Here is a 16,922-nt window from a genome sequence, read left to right as displayed (position 1 = left end):
GTAGTCACCAAGGAACCAACTGACTTTTTGGGGATTTTCGGGAGGAGATTGGAGCTTCAACTTGAATTTCTACATGACCATAACTGTTTATTTCACACAGTAAACTTTGTACAAAACGTTTCTGCAGGAATGAGGGCTGGACCTTGATATCGCGGCTTTACTTCCTGATCACTACTGCGCAAACACAGGTCCAGCGTTCACTACTGCGCAGAAACAGGTCCCAAATCTGCGCAAGATGTCAGCGCCATATTAGGACTTTGGCGGCTTCACTTTTCACCAATGGAAGAGAGTGAAGGGGCGTCGTCCATTTTTTTTTACAGTTTATGGTGTGAGGCATGACGCCTTTTTTGTCATATGAGTGAGGTCTGAGGATGTCCTAAAATGTTCACCATAGTACGAACTTCTGTCAGTTCCAGGGAAGGTGCAGCAGTTGGCGACTCTTTGCAGCTGATCTCAGGTCAGATGAATTCTGTGTTAGGAGCATAGACTGTGAAAAAGATGGTTAGGAGCTTTGGGTTCACTGACCCACAAACAGGCTCCACCCACTCTGACCACACCTCTCTCTCACACACACACACACACACACACACATACACAATCTCTCTTACATTTGAATGCTTTTATTTGGATCTGAAAGACATTACAAAGAAAACAAGATCCAAATACTCTGGGAAGAGTCTTTGACAAGGTGACAGATCTACAATTTACGGCTCACATACTTGTACAGGTCCTTCCATTTATAATACTCAGCACATTAAGGATAAACAAAACACCTCCGTCTCCATATTTGCATGCTCCCTATGGTGGCTGAAACAGAGCAGAATTTTGCAAGCCTTTTTGCCTCCTTTTTTTGAAGCCCCCCAAACTGCATCCCCCTGATCACATTCTTATGGACATGGCCTAAACATTAATCTACAGTTGTATCCAAGTTGGTGAATGAGATCTACCAGAGGTTGATATTTCAATAGTTTGGAATAGTAGCAAGTATCCATAATATACAGGTCAAAACAGCAGCCCACCTCAAAGATACACACAGATTTCAAAACCTCATTTACAATTACAATGTCAGGAGTATTTGGAATGTTTTTAAAGTAATCACTGTCAGATATGTCATGATGAAACCAGTTAAATTGTACAGTGCTATGCTTGTAAATCTTACTATCATGTCCACAGATTACCTTTTGCAAGTCCTTTGCAACCAGATCAACCAGACGGTTGTCCTTTATAATTGTAGCATCCATTTAGTATGTGAGCAACCGTTTCATTTTCCTGCTGAGTTGGATGTAATATACAATAGGGTTCATGCTTTGATGGAGACCATATTGCCAAATTGTACTTCGTTGGAAGACACTGTAGTCTTGCTTTAATCATGAATATCACTCTTACAGACACACTCACTCACACACACACTCACGCCCTCTCTCCCACAGACACACACGCATACACAATAACAGCCATTTACACTGAATATATAGCTGTGGAAGACTGGTGTGTGTGTGTGTGTGTGTGTGTGTGTGTGTGTGTGTGTGTGTGTGTGTGTGTGTTCACCTTTTCCAAGGTCTGTGTGGTTTGTCCATCTGTGTCATACTGGGGGATTTAAGTCCAATCCGTCTGTCTGCATCTGCAAAGTGCTGACAGACACACGGCAGATTAACAGAGAGACAGACAGAAGAGACGATCTAACGCTGATGCTGGAGGTGTTTAACAGACCACACACACACATCTGCACATTGTTTGTCCACTGTCCTGTTACAACAAACCATTGAAGTTGGTCACCATGAAATCAAAATGGAATATTGCAGTGTTTATTTTAAATGATGATCTGTGATCGTTTTAAAATCATGTTCCTGGTAATCTTGAATCAGAATAACTTCGCTTCATCTCTTCTCTTCTCTGATGACTAAGGCAGGGCAACATGTCACTCACATGAGATCCACCAATAGCAAACCACAACCATCCAATCAATTCCCCGCAGATAAAATCAAGCCCCGCCCACATTTGTTCTTGTTTGAGAAGTTTCACTCAGACATACATCACAATAGGGAAGAAAAAAGTGCAATTTAAAGAGTTCAAAGTCCCACTGATGTGCCTTGAAACTCACAGCGTTATTCGTGTGTTAAACAGGAAGACAGGGCGGGGCATATCAAACAGCCCCTCCCCTTTTTTAAAATAGCCAAAAGCGTTTCATTTATATCACAGCTCGGTAAAGCTGCAGTTTCCTCCTAATCTCTAACCGTTTATCTTCTTAATTTCCTCCACACTTCAAAAGCTAGGACTCAGTCCTCATCCACTTCTGTTTTTTCTCTTGTTGTTAAAACTTGTTTTTCAGGTCCAATCCACTTGCCAGCTCATTCTCTCGCCACAGCAGTCCATCTTCCAGCTCCTCCCAACGAAGTCGCCATGGAACCACATCCAGTCTCAGCCCACCTCCGTTCCCTAATTCTATCAGGTGCAGATATTGATCTTCCTTCTCTGCTCACTTCAGTTCCTATTAATGAATCCCACCGCTCTTTTGACTGCAGCCCATTAACCATCAATCTAACAAATTCCATACCTCCTTCAAAACGAGTTTTCCCACTTGCAGAATTCTGCATAGCTTTTGGTAGATACACAGAAGTAATTTGCACTTTATTTCCTGCCAGACGCAAGGAATTAAATGACTACCATGTAGCTTTTGAGCTATCAAAAATACATGGAGGCAGAATTGCAGTGTGAGAACAACAACAGTTGTGTTTTTTTATGAAACTTATGCGTCAGAAAACTTGCATCTATCAAACTCTCATGAACTCTTTCTTAAAGGGGACATGTAAATATGCATGTGTTTCAGTAATGTGTGAATTATGTCAGTAGATCAGTGATGTGTGAGCTTATCTGTCCCTACACAGCCCCCACCAGAATTCACCAACACCGGCAACATCAGCTTGCTTGGAGCTCGAACTTGTCTCCATGAACGTATGAAGTGAGGTGAATCAGCAGCAGACTGAACCTCTTGAGCAGTCTGAGATTCCTCACTGGAGGCTGTTTCCTTGTTGGTGGCTGGACGACCCCTCCTTGGAAACTGCGCTGGAATCATTGGCTAACCCTGCTCCCCGTGAGCTGTAATAGACAGTTACTGTAGACAGACAGACAGACACTGTAGACAGAGAGACAGTTACTGTAGACAGACAGATACTGTGGACAGAGAGACAGAAACTGTTGACAGACAGACAAATACTATTATTCAGAACTCATATTCCGCTAGACCACCCCCTCAGAACACTCCAAACCTACTGGACAGCTTGGAATTCCTTCAAAAACTTCCACAGAGCTCACAACATGGTTTTTCCCAAGTTTTCCCTCCTCTCAGTATCCTCCTTCATCAGGTACCTCCATCATATCAATTCAATTCAGCCAGGAACAATCAAAGTCTACCTCACCGGCATTCATTTCTTTTTCAAGCTCATCCATGGCCAACATTTAAAATCCTCAGATATCCCTCCTCATCAGAGTTTTACAACCAATTCCCCTTGTCCAGACTCCAGACAACCTCTAGCCATCAACATTCTTAGCTTGTTTAGCCCGTAGCAGTATTTTCCCCCAACAGAGAACCCTAGATGCCATGTTCAATTTGGCTTCCTCAGAGTCTCAAAATTCACCAACTTAAACTTCAACCCAGCTATCCATCCTACATTCTCTGACCTTTAAGTAATAAACCTTGACACCATACATTTCAACATCAAACAAAGCAAAACTGATTAACTGAAACACGATCATTCAGTTTTCATTTTCAATTTGCCAACCCCCATTCAACCATACCAGTCCATAGCCCTTTTTCTTCCCCAGTGGAAATCCCAAATTACCTCTCCTCTCGACCCTCTTTTTATCGCTGATAAAAACCTCCCTGCCTCCAGACATTGGTTTCAAAAGAACCTCAAATCCATTCTCAACAGTTCCGGCAACCCAACCAAACATTTCTCTTCCCATTCCTTCCGCATAGGGGCAGCCACCACAGCAGTGCAGAGGGGCCTATCCGAACACCAAATCAAAATGCCAGGTCGATGACCGTCCCATGCCTTCAAAACATATTTTTGATCAGATCTACATTCAATAACCAAGCACACCAAACACTAGAATCTTTCTGAGTCTGGACCACTTCACCGTACTATTTTGCATCTTTCCGCTTACCTAGCCCCGCAGGGCTTGTATTCCTCTGGATGCAGTGAGAGCTCTCCCGTTTTGATTACAAAGTGAACTTCCTATTTATACATATTCGGGGGGCTCTCTCCTTCGAAATGCAGTGGTTCAGTTGCATTGTGAGCTTTCCGTTCGGGCGCCGTGGGGCGTGTCCCTGTCCGAATCGCAGTGTGGTCCTTCATGTTTTTAACCATGGAGGCTCTCTTGTTCGGATTGCAGTGTGGGCCCTCTTATCCAAACAAGTGGACTGGAGATACCAAGGATCATATGTCCCTTGGGCATAGCGGGCCCTCGTGTCTTTACGTGATCTAAACTCCCGCATCAGAAGGACGGTAGTTCTGCATTTTATCTATATACTGAAGGCTACCTCTTTCTGCGGTAGGGAGGCTTGCTTTGGAAATCAGTGGACCGTTTGCCTTAAGGGACGAGGACCTCTTCCCCGTCTGCGACATCTGGGCTCCCCATGTTCTTCTGACTTAATGGGGCTCCATGTCGTGGACATTGCGGCAGGGTGTACTCCAGCCTCATACTTAATCCTCCAGTCCCAAAATACTCCAGCAGGAGTAATTTCAGAAAGTCACTGCCGCAGCAGTGCAGCGGCGAGATGTACCCTAGTCAAACTTCCACAAGTCTCATGTTGTTCACACAGCAACGAACGCAGGCACAATCTTTCAAACACAGCTCCCACTGGAGCACCGCTCATTGCTCCACATGGTTGACATAGTAGGGAGATGCGTTCCAGCCCAGCTTCTTCAGGAGCCCCGTTAAATATCACTGCCACAGCGTGTGTGTGTTCATTCATGCTTCATAACGCTTCATTTCTTTTCCCACTCCTTTTGGGGGTATCATGCTTAAGCTTTTGGGTAGCCTATATACTTAAATCCTTAAGTATTTTGATCATGCTAAATCCAACTTGCTGTCCCAAATTTATTCTGCACTTTTGGGGGTATATCAGAGCTCAAGTTGAAGCTGCCTCATCAAGCCCCTCATCAGTGGACAGCAAGCCTAATGAGTTTAACCTTATATCTTAAAGATTTTATGAACTTGTTAAAATGTAATTTGTGTGTGTATTTGTGTGAGAGAGAGAGAGTGAGAGAGAGAGAGAGAGAGTGAGTGAAAGAGAGTGTGTGTGTGTGTGTGTGTGTGTGTGTGTGTGTGTGTGTGTGTGTGTGTGTGTGTGTGTGTGTGTGTGTGTGTGTGTGTAAGCTCCATGTGTGTCACAGGTCACGCTGTACTACAGACAGATGGAGGAGGAGTCTAGAGTAAGAGACACTTCAATAAGAACAGCTGAACAGTCATTGGCATTTCAGTGTAGGACATTGAATAAAATAAAACACACAGTGACTTATGTACTGTACCAGTGTTATTTTAGAACTGTTTATGTACTGTTATATATAGTATTTGTTAATATGTTAAAGCAGTTTAAGTCAGATTTGTTTCTATACAATATAGATAATAAACAGGAAAATAACGGTCATTGATGCAACTTTATTAAATATGAGACAAACTCTGCTGTATAACAGCTCTAAACAGACAACAGTGTCATTATTCAGATCAATTCAATTCAAGTTTTGTTCTCATCATGATAGTGTCAGTGTAGTCAAATTAATAATATTACTGAATATTAAGTGTCTTTTGAGTTTGCTTTAGTAATTTTGGTAAGAGCTTTTGTCATTTTCATTTTTTTTTATATATATGTATATATAGCTGTAAACACTATTTATACTCCAGTGCTGTTTTCTGATTGGTCAATCCAGTGGTGAACTAGTTCCTGTTGTTTTTGTATGAAGTCTATTATAACGATCATAGAGTAACCCAAACACATGCATGTAAAAACATATTTTCCATTCTCTATGAATCATGTTTTCAGTGTCCAGCGTCCCTGTAAGAAGGTTGTGTCTCCTCACGTAGTCTTGCTCCGAGTGCTCTGATTGGTGAAAACCGTCGTCCCGTCCGTGTCACATGACGCATTACATCACTGGATTGAGGTCAGGCCTGGATTAGACTGAGAGAGAATGGAGAGATTAGGAGCTGTTAGTGCTCAAAAACAGGAGGAGAAAGGAAAGAGGAAAAAGAGAACGAGTGAGACACATTGAACATATGCACTCACTCAAACAGATTTAGTGATTTAGTTTGTGTTCGCATGCGCTTTGTTGTGTCTTAATGGCCTGCTTGTTTGGAAAGAGTTTTTCCAGCTTCAGGATAAAGGTCCTCAGTGATTTAACATTACTTTTATATTCAGGGATTGTTTTATGATGTTCATCCTCACTGAAGGATTAAACACAGATTTCTTTGCAAAATAGTGATACAGTTCAATTCAAAACACATAATGACCATATGTTTTATATTGTGAAAATGAGCCACCAAAAAAAAAAAAAAATATATATATATATATATACACACATTAGAAGAATTTAATAAAATATGTAATTCATTAATAAAGATAATGTAAACAGTGCCTTCAGCTTCAGTTCTGTTCTTTTGGCTAAAAAGTGAAATAGTTTAAATTGATCTCTCTGATCTCCAGCTGAGTATTGCTGTGCTATCATTATACCTTAATTATATATTGACATTATTATTATTGTATATAATTCATTGTTTTATAATTGCCTGATAAAATGCATATCCATCACTGTTTTGAGAAGAAAATTTAGTTTTAGATGTGAGGTTTGTTCAGACATGATTTCATAAACACTCATTATGTAACGCTGATACTTCACGTGTTTCATTAATGATTAGAGCCTGATATGTGGAATTATAGGGGAAATTGTGTTTCATTATTTCAGTAAACATGCAGTAATTGTGCATGAAGAGCAGGAGAGCTTCTCCACTGATGTTTGTTTGGCTTTCAGAGACGGTTTGCCAGAAAATGAGAGAAGAGAATGGATTCAGACTATATGTGAGTCACTGTACAGTTATAGTATATAAACTTTATAAAGTACAGTTTTTTAAAGTATATATTATAGTATATAGATATTAGTACTGTCAAATCGATTAATCGCATCTAACGTAAGTTTGTAAATTTAATATTTGTGTGTATATATATATATATATATATATATATATATATATATATATATATATATATATATATATATATGTGTGTGTGTGTGTGTGTGTGTGTGTGTGTGTACTGTACATATACATACACACATTTATAGATACGATTAATCAATTTGAGAACACTAATATATATATATATATAACTTAACTATGATTTTTGGTTGAATGTAAAACTGAGCTTTAATGAATATTGCTGGTCATCGGCAGGAATGATGAATGTCTGAACCGGTTTAATCTGCAATGAACCGTCTCACAGAAGGTGGAAACTGAAGGTCTTCACGAGAGATGGAGATCAGGTAACGTCTGTCCAGAGTCAGTCGCTCATGAAACTCACTGATCGACACAGAGTTGCTCTGAGACTGAAGAAAAGGCAATGTGAGAGTGAAAGAGACTGAGAAAGACTGAAGTGAGCGACAGTAATCCAGACTAATTCACTTTGTACAGCGCTGGACTGTAAGAGGATTGAAACATTTTCTAAATTAGATCAGTAAAAATAACAAACTGCAAACCAACACAGAGACAGACAGACAGAAACTGTAGACAGACAGACAGTTACTGTAGACAGACAGACAGACAGTTACTGTAGACAGACAGACAGACAGTTACTGAAGACAGACAGACAGACAGACAGTTACTGTAGACAGACAGACAGACAGACAGACAGTTACTGTAGACAGACAGACAGTTACTGTAGACAGAAAGAGAGCCAGAGATGAAGCTGATGTATGTAAGGGATAATGTATAGCGAGGCGGTTGTTATAGCGAATAACAGGCTGAACGGGACCCCGACGCTAAGCAGAGCTTGAAGGGGTTGTGTTCGCTATAACAACCGCCTCGCTATACATTATCCCGCTCATTACATGGCTACCTACAAAATAAATAAATAATTTGACACAAATTATTGATTTAAATAGGAGTTTATTGATTTAAAAACGATTGTATTGCTTCCGCTAAAGAAAATAGTCCGTTCCGTGTCCATAGCAACGCTCTGTTTTTCATGGCAACGGTGTGTAATACTTCACAGCGGCCTGTTATCAAGAAATAACACACCGCATTCTACATTGGAATTCAACCAAGCCATGTAATAAGAAATTATAATCATCCCACTATGAAAATTCAGTCACACTTTACAATAAGGATCGATTATAATCAATTAACACTAGTTAACTCAGCTAATGCTGCAGTATTGTTCATTGTTAGTTCAAGTTAATTTCAGAATTTACTAATACGTTTAAATACTTTGAAGTAACATTAATAAACAATGAACATTTGTATTTTTTTACTAACATTGTCAAAGATAATAAATGCTGTAAGAAATGTTGAAAGAATTGCTCATTGTTAGTTTATGTTATCCAATATAGAGAACTTAAAGTTACTTTTCAATTCTACAATTCACATGTAAAATTATGATCAAAAGACTGATGGAGATTTTTGATGATCATATCATGGGATGTTGAAGCCTGACGCTGTGAGAGTCGTTATGATGACAGTCACTTCAATTAGCTTGTGTTTTACAGGTGAGACGCGACTGATGATGATGATGAGGATGAGGATGAGGATGAAGATGAGGATGAGGATGAAGATGAGGATGAGGATGAGGATGAAGATGAAGATGAGGATGAGGATAAGGATAAGGATGAAGTAAGGATGAGGATGAGGATGAAGATGAGGATGAGGATGAAGATGAAGATGAAGATGAAGATGAGGATGAAGATGAGGATGAGGATGAAGATGAGGATGAGGATAAGGATAAGGATGAAGATGAGGATGAGGATAAGGATGAAAATGATGATGAGGATGAGGATGAGGATGAGGATGAGGATGAAAGTGACATTTCAGGATCATTTCTTCAAATCAGGCTGCGGGTATTATGTGTGTTTATATCTGTTTTTAAATTTGAAGGCATTTAAATGAGTAAAAGAAAATACACATATAAATATATATTCTTCAGTCCTAATTAAAACACACACTCACTCACACACACACACACACACACACACACACACAAACAAACACACAAACTTTTGGAACCCTTATTTGTAAAAGTGTACATATTTGTTTTTTATTTACAGTCATTCTGCCCCACTTGTGTGTGTGTGTGTGTGTGTGTGTGTGTATGTGTGTGTGTGTAAGTGTGTGTGTGTGTGGGGGGGGGGGGGGGGGGATTAGGAATCGATTAAAGGCAAATTGAAGGAACTCCGGCTCTGATGTGTCTGTGGATTAGAGGGAAAGAAATGAATCATATTTTAAGTCCTGAGAGTCTCTGAACCCATCTGCACTGAACATGCCATATGCTGCATCCATCCAGATTACACACACACACACACACACACTTCTGTGACTCTTCTTTCCATCTTAACTTGTTTCTTTCTGCATCTCTCTTTCTCATAACACATGATGGACAAACACATGATGGTTTACAGTTTTTTCCATTAAATGTCATGCACAGCACAATTATTTACACTGACACACAGAAAGCAAAACCTCTTCCCAAGTCTCCAAAAGTCTAAACACATTTTCTGCTTTACACACATTTTGCACTTTTTAAACGCACTGAACACAGTTCTCTGCATAAGACTCAACAATCTGACATAAAGTCACATGATTGCCATTTCAAAACACTGTCATTCAAAATGACACTCCATGAGCTGATTGGCCGACACATGTGTCACCTGACCAAACACCTCAATGCTTAATTGTTAACACTTCAATCTTTTTCAGTTTATGCTTTTCATTTCGAGTTTTTTACTGTAACCTTTTTGGCTTTTGCAGTTGGGTCACTGTATTTTCACAGTATGCAAGTGGTGAATATACAAACATGCGATAAGGCCAACTATTCAATATTCAGTACAATACTATACTTGCAGTGAATACAGTATACAATTTATTCACCTTACTACTGTAAGTTGTCATTACTATATTTTTTTACGTAATTGCAAAATTAGTTTACTTTGTTACAATATACTTTTTTTCTGTAACTGCATGCTTTGGATTCTGTGTTCTCCATTTTCTGATGTAGTGTCTTATGAATAATCTGTAGTGTTTATAATGTTGACCCGTTGTGTGTATGATCTGAGAGCATTGTTTGATTTTGAGCACAGATAAACTGGTTTTGAGGCAATTGTTTGATTTTGCCAGAAGAGTCAGAGGTTCTGTGGATGTGGTTTGAAAATGTGGTTTTGTTTAAGGTTTTGAGAAAGTGAGTAATGGTTTCAAGAAATGTGTATGAGCAATTCAGAAAAACTGTAATATAAATGAAGTGTGTGCCATTTCGTGCAAAAGTTTGATTTTGATAATGTTATTGTTAAATAATGTTAGTTTTGGTTGCAGTGCTTCATTTTGCAGGATATATGAGGTATTTTGGGTGTGTGGTTTTGTGAATTGTGTTAAGTATTTTGATAAAACCAGCCTAGTTTGTGTGTTAGCAGTAGTGTGTGTTAACAATTGGAAAAAGCTGTAATCAGTGTGTGTGTGTGTGTGTGTGTGTGTGTGTGAGAGAGAGAGAGAGAGAGAGAGAGAGCGAGAGAGAGAGTGAGTGTGTGTTTGAGAGAGAGTGTGTGTGTGTGTGTGTGTGAGAGAGAGAGAGAGCGAGAGAGAGTGTGTTTGAGAGAGATTGTGTGTGTGTGTGTGTGTGTGTGTGTGTGTGAGAGAGAGAGAGAGAGAGAGAGAGAGAGAGAGAGAGAGAGAGAGAGAGAGAGAGAGAGAGAGAGAGAGAGAGAGAGTGTATGTACAGCAGACATTTTCATTGGGTGAATCTAATAAAAATAACATATCCAGCTCATATTTAATCACAAATTAAAACAAATCCAAATCGATTCATGCATAAATAAAATAGAGCTTCTTTTAGGATTAAAATATTTAGCCATTTAAATACTTTTTCTTATTTTATTATTTGTATTATTATTGATCATTTATAAATTAATTTGACAAATAAAACACTTATGTATGCATGCAAGTATTTACTTATTTTTTGTTTGTATGCATGTGCATTTATTTGTTTCTTATTTTTCTGTGTATTTATTGATTCATTTGTTTGTTTTTAAATGCAAATATGTGTATGTTTGTACATTTTTTTATGTATGCATGTTTGTTAGTTTATTTGTTCAATAATTTATGTATTCATTCATTCATTCATTCATTTACTAATTTCTTTTTTCTTTAGATATTTAACAGTTTTTTTTACACTGGTTTTACTGATTTGAAAATATCTTATTTTGTTTTCTAAACAAAAAGACTTCGTCATCGACTTGTCCTGTATTTATGGAAAGAAATGTTTATTTATAACTCATTGAAAGTCTCAAAACTACAAGACTCTAGAAGCAAACACAATGAAAAAGCAGGACATTACAAACAAAGACAGAAAAAAGTGTTGATTTGAAAAAAAAAAGAAAGATTTTGTACAAACAAACATTAAGAGCGTTGGAGCCTATAAAACCTGAAAACCCCTGAGATTGACGAATAAAACAAACACTGATTGTTGGCAGAATCTAAACGTTAAGAGTCAGAGAGTTTAATTCCATGTAACGCAACACATGATTTCATTCAAGTAAAGTTTGACATTGAAAAGAAAGAGTGTGTGGCGTCTCAGACAACAGATGTTGTGATCTAAATTATAATATCAATTAAAGAAACATATAAAACACAAATGTATCATCTTGGGCTCTGTCACCTATCTGACACAAAAGCACTTTCATCTTCGTTCTTCAGTATCAAAAGCAGCTTATTCATAAGAATATGTTTCTGGGGATTCTGAAGGATGAAATATCATCTAGTCTAATGATAATGATACACCTCCTAAAACATCAAGACAGAGCCTTTGCAGTACAGATGATGATGATGATGATGATTGTCAGATCGAGGTGTAAGGTCACTGCTTTACTGAACGCGCTAAATACTTGATCTTCGCAGTTAAAGAACCTGCTCGATTATCTATCATCTAGCTAGACTTCATTCAAAACACTCAAGACGGACAGTAAAAGTTCTGGTTATCGTCCTTTAGAAACATCTCCAGTCAGTTTTCACTTCTGTCCAGAACTCAAAACGAAACGCTTCATTTGTGCACGAACGCCTCAGAATATGGGTTTGACGTGATCACCCTGATTCTTAAAAAAATAAACGACGCTTCAATGAAGAACCCCTTTGACATTTCCACTGCGCAAAATGCACAAAACGAAGGGTTCATTTACGGCAGACGCCATTTGGAACCTTTACATTTGAAGAGTGCACTGACTTTCCCTTCTAAACGCCCTACAGGACCTGGAACTTCCAGGAGTTTTGGTCCTTGTAGTCCAGACAGTCCGCGGCGCTGAAGTTCAGTTTCCAGGACGCCGTTTGGTCTTTGTAGTCTAGACAGTCGACGGCGCCGAAGCCCAGTGACGCGGCGCTGTAGCCCTGGGACGACAGCGAGGCGGGTGATTGGCTGAGAGCGCCGCTCATGGAGCCGGTGATGGGGCTGAGAGCGCCCCCGGTGGCCGACAGCTGCGGGTGCATGGGAGACAGGTACGAGCTGCAGTCCAGCCCGGTGAAGTAGGACGAGGAGGTGGCGTAGCCTTGCCCGTACGCCGGGGCCTGTGTGTAGGTCATGGGGTAGCCGCCGGAGCGCTGAAGGCACGTCCCGGACACCGACAGCGGGTCCGGCAGCGGAGAGATGGACGCCGGGCTCCAGATGGACACGGTGGCGCTGGTGGAGCTCGGGGTGATGGAGGTCCCGGGGGGAGGTGGGGGAGGAGGAGGGCTGTAGCTGGTGCCGGTGTTGGCCTCGCTCACGCTGGGCTCGCGGGCGGGCGAGGACTTCTTCTTCGGGGGTCTGGGTTTGGTTTGGCCGCTGGTCTGTTGCTGCTGCTGTTGACGACACTTGGCGCGCCGGTTCTTAAACCACACCTGCAGGAAAACACACAGTCGCGTTACGCTACAGGACGCCTGGGACGCCTCAGACGCATGAAACATGCTGATGTCTTTGCTGGTTTGAATTGTTTTAAATTTTATTTATTTTTGTTTGTTGTTTATTTATATTTATGATATATATATATATATATATATATATATATATGTATATATATATCAGAAATACACATAAACAACAAACAGGAAAAATCTATTAAGTGCGATTAATCGATTAATCGATTACTCATGATTAATCGATTTGACAGCACTAATGTGTATATATATATATATATATATATATATATATATATATATATACTGTATATATATGTACATGTTTGTATGTATGTATGTGTTTATATATATATATATATATACACACACAAATATATTCGGGCTGTCAAATCGATTCATCACGATTAATCACATCTAACATAAAAGTTAGTTTATAAAATATATATATGTGTGTGTGTGTGTGTGTGTCTGTGTACATACTTCCGTTTGTTAATATTAGTCAGCTAGATTAGTTAATATGAACTAACAATGAACAACGCTTTAAAAGCAAGTATTTAACTTAGTTAATATTAATTTCAACATTTAATAGTACAGTATTAAATGAAAAAAGTATCTGTTAATATTATTTAATGGGACTGAGCTGACATGAACAACAATCAACTGCTGTATTTTTATTACTAATGTTAATAAAGATTAATATACTCATTTTTGCTTATTGTTGGCAAATGTTAATTAATGCATTAACTAATGGGACCTTATTGTATAGTGTGTGTGTGTGTGTGTGCGTGTGTGTGTGCGTGTGTGTGTGTGTGTTCTGGCCTCACCTGGACTCTGGACTCGGGCAGGTTGATCTTGAGCGCGACCTCTTCCCTCATGAATATATCCGGGTAACGCGTCTTGGCGAACAACGCCTCGAGGATGTCGAGCTGCGCGCGCGTGAACGTGGTTCTCTCGCGCCGCTGTTTGCGTGGCGTGTCTGAAAACACACACATAAACACCAACAGTTCAACATCTTGTCTTCAATGTGCATCTATCTTTCCATCTATCTATCTATCCATCTATATGTCTATTATCCACAATATGTTAAAAAATATATAATTTTAATCGTATTTTTTATTACACTTGTAAAAGAAAGAATTTATGTAGTATCTATAAATTTTATGTTTTTACTTAGTCTATAAACCTGATAATTAATTAACCGAAGCGTTGTTTTTTAATTTCTTGAAATAATATAATATCTCTGACTCTGTGGATTAATAAAGGTTTCACTGCAATTGATCAAACGGGAAACTCGCATTAATTATCTCAATCAGCAGCATTAATTATTATATTCGCATTTGGCTCAACGATTATCAGACTTTTACTAAATAAACCAAGCCATCTGATATTTATACAATTTATATCATAATAATCGAAACAATTTTTGATTTAAAAAAAAAATCAATTGAAATGTCGATGTACATTTTCACATGCGTGTCATTTTAGTTAATCGCCCTCATTTTCATATTTCAACAGCTCATTTAAAGGGATATTCGTTGCTTTGACTTAACATTCGATTTTTAACAAATTAATTCGAAAAATTATATACAAGGATAGGCTTTATATACTTAACTTTATATTTTCGATTGCAGTAACTGTATTTAGTCATGATAGCCTATCTTTAATAAACGCAAAATATTTTTTATCATTCTGAAATGCAAAAGGGAGTATAAATCATATGTATAAGTAACTCATAATATAATGATGTTTTCAGCACGTTTCTAAGCGCATTTATATGCATAAATACTTCATTAAGAGAGTTGTTAGTAATTTTCTCAGTTCCAGGTCGCTTCTTAAACTATTAAAATAATATGAATATTAAGGATAAGCCGATCAGCACTTTTACGCGCAGTTTAATCATCATTTTTACGCGCAGTTTAAATATCATTTGACACGCATTAAATGTCACATCTGACCTATAAATTCTCATTATGACATGGAAAATGCATAAATCCAAAAAAGCAAACGCAGTTAAATAAGCACTTACTGGGGTATCCGACGGCGGAGTGCAGGAGATCCATCCCGGTTCCGGACAGAGTCAAGCCGTTGACGGAGTAATGAGGCTGTTTCATGTAGGACATCATGACTATAAACTCTGTCTCTCTCTCTCTCCTCCTGTCTCACTCTCTCTCTCTCTCCCTCTCTCTCTCTCCTTCTGTTTGTTTCTGTCTGAAATGGATCTTTATTTTTACGCAGACTGATTGTCTGTCAGTTTCAGGTTGTTTTGTTCTGTTTTGATGTGAGAGTCTCTCTGTGAGCTCCAGCGGGCATCAGCGGTCGGTGTGTCCGGTGTCCGGTGCGGGTGTGCGGGTGTTCGGGTGTTCGGTGCGCTCGCTCGCTCGGTGCGCGTGTCTCCGTCTCTGTCTGTAGTGTTGAAGTGAGGAAGAGGAGGAGGAGGCGGCTAATTAGAGAAGAACAAGACCTGAACAAACCCCTCCCTCCACACCTCCCTCTCCCTCTCTCTCTCTCTCTCTCTCTCTCTCTCTCTCTTCTTTCAGATTCAAGAAGTTATATATTGCGTTTATAAAAAAATTACAATACAAGTATATTTTGTTTGAATAAAGTATGCAAGTTAATGTGTTGTTAGTGTTTGTTGCTAACATTATATTACTCTATTTATTTATCTAAACTAACACTTGCTTGAATTAAGACGCAATAAATCACTAAATAAAATAAAAAATGTCCTATATTTTTTTGCAAACGTTCCCATTAAGTTATTCTCTGGACATTCAAAAGATCCCGTTTTTTAAAAACCGAATGCGAACGTTAAGGGAACATTGCTTTTTATTAACATCAAACTAAAATATTTTTGAAATAAAAACGTTACGTATTTGTTTGTTTGTTTTTGTGCTAATGTTTTAAGAACATTAAAGATTTCACTGTCAGTTTTATTGGTTATTCCTAAGCGAACATTCCATTTCGTTTCTTTAAACATTATAGGAATGTTACTTTTGAATGTTCTCTGAACGTTCTGAAACTAGTAGCATTTAAAAATCGTTAGACGAACATCCAGCTGAAATGTTTTTTCCATGAATGACGTTTTCAGATAACTTTGAACGAACGTTCTATTAATGTTAGTATTGTTCATAACTCAGTACGTTTGGTATCCGCAATTTAAAGAATTTATTCATTTAATTTGTCCTATTTATTTTTCTAAATATCTAAAACATTCGCAGAGATGAAGAACGGGCCTGTTTGACACATCAGAGATTCTGTGATAAGAAGAAATGAATCTCCGGTCCAGTGTAATGATCAGAGATGTGATGAAGGTCTGATCGATTTAAAGCAACTGTTATGCGCGTTCATGGCTCAGTTTCAGAGAACAGATTACACGTCACAGCCGTACAAAAACACATTTCATTATTTCACATCGCTGCGAAATACTGAAATAATTGGAGTGTGTGTGTGTGTGCGCGCGCGCGTGCGCGTCCAAACGGGATTAAAGAAACAAAAGAACCCAGTGTTCCACAAATCCCACAAATATCCACCATCATCTCTCTCTCTGCTGTTTTTTTTTGTATTATATCCTAATGAATGTTCATTTAAATTCATCATCTGTATATTTTTATTTAATATTTACTTTAGACTTGAGTTCGATGTACTTTCCTTAACAAAGCGCGTTTTCCACATGTTAATTACAAATATGAATGGCCTATAGGTTAAACTATAATAGGAATTAGCCTATACATTTTCTGATGTAATATTTTATAATTAATACAATTATTAAGCTATTTGTTGGTGTTTTAGGC

At 38.6% G+C, this 16,922-nt stretch overlaps 1 protein-coding gene and 1 long non-coding RNA gene across 5 annotated transcripts in view; one reads left to right on the top strand and one right to left on the bottom strand.

The window, feature by feature from the left end:
- The first annotated feature begins 7,035 nt into the window (after positions 1-7,035).
- LOC311297724 lies at positions 7,036-8,841 on the top strand. Its single transcript, XR_014628869.1, has 3 exons — positions 7,036-7,072; positions 7,444-7,532; positions 8,754-8,841. It is a non-coding gene; the product is annotated as an uncharacterized lncRNA (long non-coding RNA).
- Positions 8,842-11,487: 2,646 nt separating this feature from the next.
- otx5 (orthodenticle homolog 5) overlaps positions 11,488-16,922 on the bottom strand; it is a 7,947-nt gene continuing 2,512 nt past the window's right edge. For 3 of the 4 annotated variants that reach the window (XM_084420128.1, XM_084420127.1, XM_084420129.1), the window contains 2 exons: positions 13,959-14,110; positions 11,488-13,116 (listed from right to left, as the gene is read on the bottom strand). In XM_084420128.1, coding sequence (XP_084276254.1) covers positions 12,484-13,116; positions 13,959-14,110 — 785 coding nt within the window. In that variant the 3' untranslated portion in view covers positions 11,488-12,483. Of the gene's footprint in view, positions 13,117-13,958; positions 14,111-15,160; positions 15,562-16,922 lie in introns of those variants that run through there. The other variant, XM_084420130.1, reaches the window with a different exon arrangement.

The sequence above is a fragment of the Rutilus rutilus genome (genome assembly GCF_951802725.1).
Source record: "Rutilus rutilus genome assembly, chromosome: 9".
Lineage (NCBI taxonomy): Eukaryota > Metazoa > Chordata > Actinopteri > Cypriniformes > Leuciscidae > Rutilus > Rutilus rutilus.
Note: the sequence above shows the minus strand (reverse complement) of the source record. Positions and strands in the feature narration are given on the sequence as shown.